The sequence below is a fragment of the Trifolium pratense genome, linkage group LG4 (assembly GCF_020283565.1).
Source record: "Trifolium pratense cultivar HEN17-A07 linkage group LG4, ARS_RC_1.1, whole genome shotgun sequence".
Taxonomy (NCBI): domain Eukaryota; kingdom Viridiplantae; phylum Streptophyta; class Magnoliopsida; order Fabales; family Fabaceae; genus Trifolium; species Trifolium pratense.
Window position 1 is genome coordinate 54,206,705 of NC_060062.1, and position 10,997 is coordinate 54,217,701.

General features: G+C 32.4%; 2 protein-coding genes across 2 annotated transcripts; both read left to right on the plus strand.

The window, feature by feature from the left end:
- The first annotated feature begins 1,944 nt into the window (after positions 1-1,944).
- On the plus strand, positions 1,945-3,502 carry LOC123921667 (UDP-glycosyltransferase 91A1-like). Its single transcript, XM_045974306.1, has one exon. The coding sequence runs from the start codon at positions 2,034-2,036 to the stop codon at positions 3,435-3,437; it is 1,404 nt and encodes a 467-aa protein (XP_045830262.1). The 5' UTR covers positions 1,945-2,033; the 3' UTR covers positions 3,438-3,502.
- A 4,214-nt stretch (positions 3,503-7,716) lies between these two features.
- Positions 7,717-9,359, plus strand: LOC123921669 (UDP-glycosyltransferase 91A1-like). The gene has a single exon (XM_045974307.1). The coding sequence runs from the start codon at positions 7,760-7,762 to the stop codon at positions 9,161-9,163; it is 1,404 nt and encodes a 467-aa protein (XP_045830263.1). The 5' UTR covers positions 7,717-7,759; the 3' UTR covers positions 9,164-9,359.
- The last annotated feature ends 1,638 nt before the right edge of the window (positions 9,360-10,997 follow it).

Consider the following 10,997-nt stretch of genomic DNA (forward strand, 5'->3'; position numbering starts at 1 on the left):
TTAAATAAATTAAAGGCTTAATTAATAAAATGGTCCCTTAAAGACATTTTTTGTTTCAGATTGGTCCCTTAAAGAAAAAAAGGTCCAAATAGGTCCCTTAAAGAAAAAAAAGTCCGAATAGGTCCTTAAAGACATCTCCGTTAATCAGTTTGGTCCCTAAAAAGAGGTATAAATAGGACCAAACTGATTAACGGATATGTCTTTAAGAGGCCTATTCGGACATTTTTTTCTTTAAGGGACCTATTTAGACCTTTTTTTCTTTAAGGGACCAATATGAAACCCAAAATGTCTTTAAGGGACCATTTTATTAATTAAGCCTAAATTAAATATTTCCTCCGTACCACAATATATGTCACTTTGGAGAAAAATTTTGTACTACAATATATGTCGCTTTATATTACCAATGAAGCATTTAATACTATTTTTTCTATTATACCCTTAACTATTTATTACTCTCTTCTTTCAATTCTTCAATTTATTTTTTCCATACCATAAATGAAGGACAATTTTGTAAATCAACTCATAATTTCTCTTTTCCATACAACATTAATTATCTTTCTTAATATATGTAAAAGTGTCAAAGCGACATATATTGTGATACGAAGGGAGTAGTTAGCTATAACTTTAAATCTCAGTCCATTAATTTTTTTTTTAACAGTTGCGCTTAAAAAATTTTGGAGCATCAAAACTTGCTAAAACTTTTAAATGACTTAAAATAAAACTTGAGATAATTGTAAGAATAAAAAACTTATTTGACCATTTATTTATATAAATAATATTTAAAAAAACATAAATCAAATACACATTCTTATTTAAAATTGAGAGAAATATAAAAAAAAAAAAGGAGAGAATTTTCCAAAAATATAATGAATAAATAAAATTAAAAATATGCAAAAATATAATGAATAAATAAAATTAAAAATATGCACCTTCTTCTAAAGTCGTGATAGGATAGGATGGGAAGATTACATTGATTCCACATTTGTGAAAAATTTATCTCTCTCTACCCTATCTTATCTTCTCTATGGGAGTGACATTATTACTTACTTGGACAAAATTTTTATGGTCCACCCACTTCTTTTCAGTACACAGTCACAGACACAGAGTCAGGAGTTCATGGTCCTGCTACGGTACAAAAATTAACCTTTAAACACTATTTTGTATACTAATATTTTTAAAATAAAAATTATAATTTTTTATATAAATTTTTCCTTTTTTGATTTCTTGATAGATATTAACGTATTTGACCAATAATAGGAACCACATACAATAATAATTGAATGAACATGTTCTCATAAGCTTAACTCAATTGCTAGAGATATTGAACTTAGTTCAAGAGTCGGATCGAATTCCAGACACTTTATTTATTCATTTTTAGGGTGAACTTTCTAACCACTAACTATTTGATAAAAAAATAATAATTGAATAACCTAAAAGTACTTCGATTTCCTCGTGATGCACATGTAGTTTGGTGCAAAAATTTAATTTTGTAGTATGTTTTATACTCTCTCCTTCCTTAATTATAAGCAAATTTCTACTTTTCAGATTTATTGGATAGCTAGTATGTCTGGTCTATTTAATAAATCTAAAAAAAATGAATATTTACTTATAATTAAGAACATAGATATGTGTTTTTATTTTCAAATCTCCTTTTTCTATAACAAATCTGTTTTTTCTTTCTTCTTAAAAAGAAAACTTTATATATTATAAATAAAATTTTTTTAACATAATTTTTTATTTTTATCATAAGAAAAAAAAGTAAAAGAATACGAAAATTATATAATTCTATACTTTATCACTAAAAAATTAAATCTGTATTAATTAAAAAAAAATTAAAACGAGTCAAAGTTTGTATTAGTATTTTTTTAATTAAAACAAGTCAAAGGCCATTGAAACAATAAAAATTTTACTAACTAGAACTAAAAGAAAATGTACTAACTTTAATAAATATTTTATATAGCCTTATTGTTTTTGAGTATATATAAGAACTGCATATCTTCTTCCATCCACCATCTAAGTTATCTTAGTCCACCATGGATGCACTTAGAGATGAAGAAAAGCCACTTCATATAGTAATGTTTCCATGGTTAGCCTTTGGTCACATGATTCCATATCTTGAATTGGCCAAGCTTATAGCACAAAAGGGTCACCAAGTAACTTACATTTCTACCCCAAGAAACATAGAACGCCTCCCTAAACTCCCACCAAACATTGCTCCTCTCATCAATTTTGTGAAACTTCCGATGCCAAAAGTTGATAATCTTCCTCAAAATGCTGAGGCCACAACAGATATCCCTTATGATGTTGTTCAACACCTTAAGACTGCCTTTGACAAACTTGAACAACCTTTGACAGAATTCCTTGAATCTTCTAATGTTGATTGGATTTTCCATGATTTTTTGCCTTTTTGGTTGGGTCCTGTTGCATCCAAACTTGGTATAAAATGTGCTTTTTTCACAATTTTTACTGCACCCTTCATGGGCTTTTTGGGACCGGTTTCGGTTCTCTTGGGTAATGATCCTGGTCGAACAAAGCCCGAGGACTTTACTGTTGCTCCTTCGTGGGTTCCATTTCAGACTACGGTGGCATACCGTTACTTTGAGATTATGAAGATTGCGGATATTCTTTCTAATGAAAACTCGGAGGGGTATTCTGACATTTATCGTGCTTGTTGTTGTATGCAGAATTGTGAAACCATTTTGATTCGCGGTTGTACCAAGTTTGAACCCGAATGGTTTCAAGTGCTTCAAAATATTCACCACAAACCAGTTGTCCCTGTTGGTCAACTCCCTAGTACAGGTGTTGACCATAGCAATGGAGACGACACATGGTCGTGGATAAAAGAGTGGTTGGACAAGCAACCACGTAGCACGGTATTATATGTGGCTTTTGGTAGTGAAGCAAAACCAAGTCAAGAAGAAGTCACTAAGATAGCTTTTGGGTTGGAGGAATCAAAGATTCCGTTCTTTTGGGTCCTTAGGGTTCAACGTGGGCCAACTGACAATGTGGTGTTGCAATTGCCAGAAGGGTTTGAGGAGCGAACCAAGGGGCGCGGAGTGGTATGCACTGATTGGGCTCCGCAAGTGAAAATAATGGGTCACATGGCAGTTGGTGGATTCTTGAGTCATGCTGGTTGGACATCGGTTGTGGAGGCTGTTCAAAACGAAAAGCCACTTGTGCTACTAACATTTCTTGCAGACCAAGGTATAAATGCGAGGGTGTTGGAGGAAAAGAAGATGGGTTATTCAGTGCCTAGGGATGAACGAGATGGGTCGTTCACAAGTAACTCAGTGGCTGCTTCGATTAGACTAGTTATGCTTGAAGAAGAGGGAAGGATCTACAAGGAAAAGATTAAGGAGATGAAGGACTTGTTTGTAAATACTAAATTACAAGATAATTATATTGATAACTTGTTGAACCACCTTAGAAGTCTTTGAAACATCGAATTGGTCATGCGGATTGTGATGCTACCATTTTCTAAATTTCATTATTATTATTATTATTATTATGTGTGTTTTGTTATAATAAACTTTTTATATAAACTTACTTTGTTATGCGTGTTTAGTTGATAATTTGTAGTAATCTAACTGAAATTGATCACTTATTGTCCGAATCTATCTCTCAAATTGAGGTAGACAATTTAAATAAGGATTTTCTCCTTTAAGTTCATTGTAAGTGAATATAAGTTCTTCTTTGTTATTTTCTTCGATATTCTTTACTTGATGCCAGTCTTGGTTAAATTCTTTGTTTGTAAGCCATTTGATGGGGGCAGGGGATAAAAGTTGGGATAGTACTAAAGTTAATTCTTTGTTTACAGCTGAAGTTGTGACTGTGATTACTATCCTCTCTCGGTTCCCCTCTTTGATACAGTAATGAGGATGGGTCTAGTCGGTGAAGGCCGGATACAATGTCATAATGAGGATTTTAAAGCTATCAATTCAAGTCATGACAGCAGGAATAGTTTCTGGAAAGTGCTAGCTCCGCCTAAAACTTGACACTTGACAGAGAGAGACTCCAAACGCGAAATGTGCAGTGCCCGGTATGCTGCCCTCTGTGTTCAGAAGCGGTGGAAGATGAGATGCATGTGTTCTTTGATTGCGATAGACCAAAGCGTGTGGCAGGTTGTCGGGTTGTTGCCGATGATCTAGCAGTTTGCAATGACACCAGACAGCAGCAGATGTGGTTTTTTATATCTGCTGTTCTGCAGAAGCGAAAAATGCAGGTTTAGTGGCTATTATGTTGTGGTTATTTATTATTACAGCATTGTAGCAAATGGGTGTTGAATAACACAAAATTGTCTGCAACTCAGTTGGTTAATAAGGCTCACCACATTTGGAACGAAACGGTATCAAAATGTTTTAGAAGAAGTGACAGAATTCAGGGACCAGACCTGCACCTGTCATGTTGTACTGGCTGAAACAGCGCCCCGGATGGGTGAAATGCAATGTAGATGCGGAATTTTTTCACGATGAAGGTGCCACAAGTGAGGCCTGCTATGTTCGGGATAGCTATGGGAATTTCTTAATGATGCAAACTAATTGGAATTGTGTGTGAATGCCCACCTTAGAAGGCGAGGCTGCAGCCTTATTACATTCAATACAGCTCATGAGTACGCTGCATTCCGACCATGTGATCTTTGAAAGCGATTCTAAAGTTCTTGTGGAAGCCATTCATAATCAGAGAAGTGGTGATTCGGAGTTTATTTATTTAGTTTTCAGTATTTTATCTATGTTTGTCTTTATTCTCAAACTGAGATTAAATTTATTAGACGACAAATGAATATGGTTACTCATACTTTAGATAGGGTGTTCATTTTTTGAACTTGTCACTGCATTATTGAAACTCCTCCTCCTTGTATTGAACGATTTTTTATTAATAATTAAATTTGTTTTGGTAAAAAAAAAAAAGTTCTGTGATAGTGTGGCTGCTTAGCTGGTTGAATTTTGTTTTGGCAAGGATTTGTGATAGTGTGATTTTATTTGAAGGATAACAATTATCCTCTGTTATCCTGTCTTGTGTTTGGTGCACACAAGATAACAAACATGATAACTATTATATTATGTTTTTAATACATACTTGCTCATAATAATATGATAAGATATATAATATTTAAATGACAAAATTACCTTTGTAAATCAATTGTTATTTTTTAAAAATTATTTTGTAATACTTTGAATTTTTTAAATAAAAAATATAAATAAGTAATCAAATAACTTTATATAGTTTTAAATAAAAAACATGAGAAAATAATAAAGTTTAATTTTTTATATGAATCATGATCAAATAAATAACCCAATGATATATACATGTTAGATAAGCTAAATAAATATATGATATATCTCATACGTAAATAATAAAAATACCATTGCAAAATAATTATATTTAATTTCTTATAAAATTTAAATTAATATCCATATTTTCCGATTTTTTTATAATTAGTTTACTTTAAAATATTGTAATTTTAGTATAATTTTGATTTTTTTAGATTATGTAAATTACAAACTTACCCTTGTGAGAAAATCACATGTATATTTAAAAATTAATTATTTTATTATTAATTTACTATCAAATTTTTTTATTATTTATATTTAATTAATTTTCATTTTTTTTATTTTAAAATATATTTTATAGAATAAATCAGTAAAAAAAATATTATCCTATCCTGCTGGTAACCCAACACAAATTCAGGATAAAAATTTTAACTAGAGGGACAGGATAAGATAAGCTATAAGATTAACTTATCATATCCTGCTGTGTCACCAAACACTGGACTGAAACAGGATATGATATAGTTATGTTATCCTGTCTCTTATCATGTGCACCAAACGGACCTTATAATTAAAATTGATTACTGTACCGGGCCATGGACCAGGGTGTGATTTGTTAAAGCCCAATACGAAAAAGCCCAATGGGAGCATCTAAAGGAGAAGCATGAAAACAACCATGAAAAACACATGATAAGCATGATCCACCATGACTTGGAGAAGAAGGAAGAAACTTGGAGAAGAAGGAAAAAGCTTGGAGAAGAAGGAAAATAAACCACCCACTATCCATGACTTCCTCTCCAAGCAAGGCAGTTACTTAAGAAACAAGAGGAGATTTTTGCCTATAAATAGGGTCTGTTTCAAGAGAAGAGGGGGAGGATTTTTGACTGATTCTACAGACACTCTCATTAGGAGAAACCACCATACTTTCATTCTTGTAAAGAGACAACTCTTTAATTCTTGTAAAGTTAATTAATTTTTTCTCTGATCATACTTGTATCAGTTATCAATCTTGAATAATACAAACCCCTATGTTCTGATCATCATCTGACTTATAAAACTCTCAGGGTTGTTGGGATTGAACCAAGGGTAATCATACCATTCAATCAATAATACAACCCCCTTTAGTTTTTCACCAGAACATTTACCATCAAAGTTCATAATTTATCCTTTATTACTTTTAATCACGTTGCAAGTTTTATATCCTTCATTGTAATTTCACAAAACTAAAATATTAAAAAAAATATAGAAAGATGATATTCTTAAAAATAGGAATAGAACAAATTATAGATAGGAACAAAACATAACAATTTATACATAAAAATAGGGGAAAAAACAATAAAAATATTATAAAAAGTTTAGTCAATAAAAAAATTATAGAAAGAATATGAAAAAATAAGAAGAAACCGCATAAAAATATAAATATAGAAATAAATAAAAAATACTCTATAAAAAACATAAACAATATTTTCATAAAAAAAAATATAAACATCTTTTTTTATAAACGAAATATAAACAATATTACTACGATTATAAAAAAATAAAATAAAAAAACAATATTACCACAAAGTTTACTAGTGACCATTAATAATAATATAATACAGTTAATTAGTATCAAACATACTAAATTACCCTAAATATTTCTAATAAAAATTTATAATAAAAATATACACGAGACTATTATTTGTCACTGAAACGTAAAATATTGAATAAATAAGTTTACAAAAAATAATTAACACAATAATTGCACTTATATGCTAACAATATTATATATGAAATTTGTAAATATTTAATTTTAAATAAAAAACAAAAAGGGAAAAAAGAAAACTATTCTCTAAGGAAGAAAGTTCCAGTCGCGTCGCTCCGGAGAATATCTAAGAGACCTTCTGGGGGAGATGCATGAATCGTAAGATCAGAATCTGAAGAGGCTCCAAGCTTGACTAAGCAATCCGCACAATTGTTTCCCTCTCTAAAAGTGTGGCAAATAGTAGTGTTACTTTGAGAAATCAACTCCTTGATGTCTTGAATCAACACGGCATAAACATGATAATTTATATTGGGACCTTTTATGAGGTTAATGTAGTGGAGAGAATCAGAGTAGCAAACCAACTCATCAATAGCCATATTTTTTGCCAAAGTGAGACCCTGGTAGATGGCAAGTAACTCTGCGTGTAATATGTCCGAGGATCCCTGAATGAGACCTGAGAAACCTGACAAATAATAGCCTGAGTCATTTCTGATAATTCCTCCAAAGCCGGCTCTAACAGGTGATCCGAGGCAACTTCCATCAACATTGAGAATGATACCGGAGTGATTATTGTTGTTCCATTTAACATGTATCTCTTCCGAGTTGGTAGTTGATTATAAGAAAAAAGTACTACATTTAATGGTATTAATTATAAGAAAAAGGTGGACAACAAGGAGTATATATATAAGAACTGCATATCTTCTTCCAACATAGCCGTTGGTCACATGATTCCATATCTTAGTCCACCATGGATGTAGTCAAAGATGAAGAAAAGCCACTTCATATAGTAATGTTTCCATGGCTAGCCTTTGGTCACATGATTCCATATCTTGAATTGGCCAAGCTTATAGCACAAAAGGGTCATCAAGTAAGTTACGTTTCTACCCCAAGAAACATAGAACGCCTCCCTAAACTCCCACCAAACATTGCTCCTCTCATCAATTTTGTGAAACTTCCAATGCCAAAAGTTGATAACCTTCCTCAAAATGCAGAGGCCACAACAGATATCCCTTATCATGTCGTTCAAAACCTTAAAAATGCTTTTGACAAACTTGAAAAACCTTTGACACATTTCCTTCAATCTTCAAATGTTGATTGGATTTTCCATGATTTTGCTCCTTTTTGGTTGGGTCCTGTGGCATCCAAATTGGGTATAAAATGTGCTTTTTTCTCCATTTTCACTGCACCACTCATTGGCTTTATGGGACCCCTTTCGGTTCTCATGGGTAATGATCCGGGTCGAACAAAGCCCGAGGACTTTATCGTTACTCCTCCATGGGTTCCATTTCAGACTACTGTGGCATACCGTTACTTTGAGATTATGAAGATTGCGGATATTCTTTCTAATGAAAATTCGGGGGGGTATTCTGACATTTATCGTCTTTGTTATTGCATGCATCATTGTGAAACCATTTTGATTCGCGGTTGCACCAAGTTTGAACCCGAATGGTTTCAAGTTCTTCAAAACATTCACAACAAACCAGTTGTCCCCGTTGGTCAACTCCCTAGCATGAGTATTGACCATAGCAACGAAGACGACACATGGTGGTGGATAAAAGAGTGGTTGGACAAGAAACCACATAGCTCGGTATTATATGTGGCTTTTGGTAGTGAGGCAAAACCAAGTCAAGAAGAAGTCACTAATATAGCTTTAGGGTTGGAGGAATCAAAGCTTCCGTTCTTTTGGGTCCTTAGGGTTCAACGTGGGCCAACAGACAATGAGGTGTTGCAGTTGCCAGAAGGGTTTGACGAGCGAACCAAGGGGCACGGAGTGGTATGCACCGATTGGGTTCCGCAAATGAAAATATTGGGTCACGTGGCAATTGGTGGGTTCTTGACTCACGCGGGTTGGACATCAGTTGTGGAGGCAGTTCAAAACGAAAAGCCACTTGTGTTAATGACATTTCTTGCAGATCAAGGAATAAATGCAAGGGTGTTGGAGGAAAAGAAGATGGGATATTCAGTTCCTAGGGATGAAAGAGATGGGTCGTTCACAAGTAACTCGGTGGCAGCCTCGATTAGACTAGTTATGACCGAAGAAGATGGAAGGATCTATAGGGAAAAGATTAAAGAGATGAAGGACTTGTTCGCAAATACTAAATTACAAGATAATTATATTGATAACTTGTTGAACCACCTTAGAAGTCTTTGAAACATCGAAGGTCAAGCGGATTGTGATGCCACCATTTTCTCAACTTTATTATTATGTGTGTTTTGTTATAAGCTTTTTTATATATATTTGGTTGTTATGAGTGTTTAGTTAATAATTTGTACTAAAAGTTGATCACTTATTGTCCGAGTCTAAGTCTGAAATTGAGGTAGACAATGATTATATGATTTTTAAGTAATTTATCTTTTAAGTTCCTTATAATTGCATTCATTAGTAAGATTCACCTAATTTTATTTATCTATCTTTTGTATCCATTCTTACTATTTACATAGAACTAAAGAGAAGGATAAGTCAAGACTTTCAATTAATAACTTCGATGATAACTCACAAATTGTAAGCGAATAAGTTTTCTTTGTTATTCAACGAAGTTATGTCAATAATACAAGATTTTTTCACTCTTACGTACGTTAAGCCTAGGCAGTGGAAAAATCAATTAGTATAGCGTAAGAGTTAGCAAGGAGTTGATTGAATGTTGCCGCTATTAGAGAAGAGGTGAAGATGTTCTTTAATAATAGTTACGATGAATCAAATTTTGAGATGAGGTTGTTTGGAGCTGTGATAGAAATAAGTGTCTGGGGCCGGATGGGTTTAATCAGAACTACTTCAAATCTTGTTGAAGCTTGCTTGAATCAGAAACTTTTTGGTTTGCATATCAGGTTGGTTTTTTAGAGTATATGACAAGTCTGGTGGTATTGATAGTGTAAGATATTTGCATTTAGATTCTCATTTGTTGAATAGTTGGTTTTAGTTAATTGGTGTGTTTTGATTAGTGGCTATCTTTTTGTTTCAGCAGGCCCCTCTTTTGTTTAGTGTACATTTTGTATTACGGTGAGTATCTCAGAATTATGGTGATGTACAATTTTGAGAACTTAGGGTGTTGTCAATTAAGAAAGTGGATATAGAAAGTGTCTAGTTTTAAGCACATGATGATTTGGTGGAAGCTCTGCAATCCTTTATAAAAAGTTGATATAAAAATATTTTACTATAATGTTGGTTCTGAACTTTAATTGTTGTATAAAGGTTGGAGTAACTGTTGTACTTCGTTCAATAATAAATTAGTTTAGAGTCTCGGCGTTGCCCAAACACATATTAATCCGTTACTAAATATAAGATTTTTTTTGAGAAAAACATGGAGATTCAGAAAGTTGATTGTGATATTAACTTTATTGATAATTGGTATTATTTTTACACTTTTATCCTTTAAGAGAGAAAATGAGTTAATGTTTTTTAGTGTATATATTAGAGATTGTAGAAAAATACTATAATTAGGGATATATGTTGATAAAAAAATATTTAATGCCTTTGAAAATTTGAAAGGGATCTTATAAAAAATGAAAAAGAAAAATCTCAAAAGGGTCTTATAATTAGGGACCGAGGTAGTATATTATATTTAAGTTCACAAATACAATAATATTTGAAAGATAAATATAATAAGTGAGATGAAGGCTAATGCTACGGTGGACCACCTTCACAAGTGGTCCACCGTGGACAAGTGATCTACCGAATATGAATTTTACGAAATTCACTATTTGATCGAAAGTTTATATCGTATAGATCATTCATAAATTTTTTAACATTTTCTGAAAATCATTTGATATGTTATTGAGACCCATCAAGATTTACGTTATTTAATAAACGTTAATCTTGATGCATCTCAATAACATATCAAATGATTTTTAATTTTTCTAAATTTTTCTATGGATGATCTATATGATATAAACTTTGAATCCAACGATAGATTTTGTAAAATTCGTACTCGTTATAATATTATTCATGACTGAACCACTTGATGAAGTGGTCCATATTAAAATTTACC

Excerpts from the sequence above, each read along its gene's own strand:
- LOC123921667 (XM_045974306.1), top strand. The coding sequence starts at position 2,034 with ATGGATGCACTTAGAGATGAAGAAAAGCCACTTCATATAGTAATGTTT.
- LOC123921669 (XM_045974307.1), top strand. The coding sequence starts at position 7,760 with ATGGATGTAGTCAAAGATGAAGAAAAGCCACTTCATATAGTAATGTTT.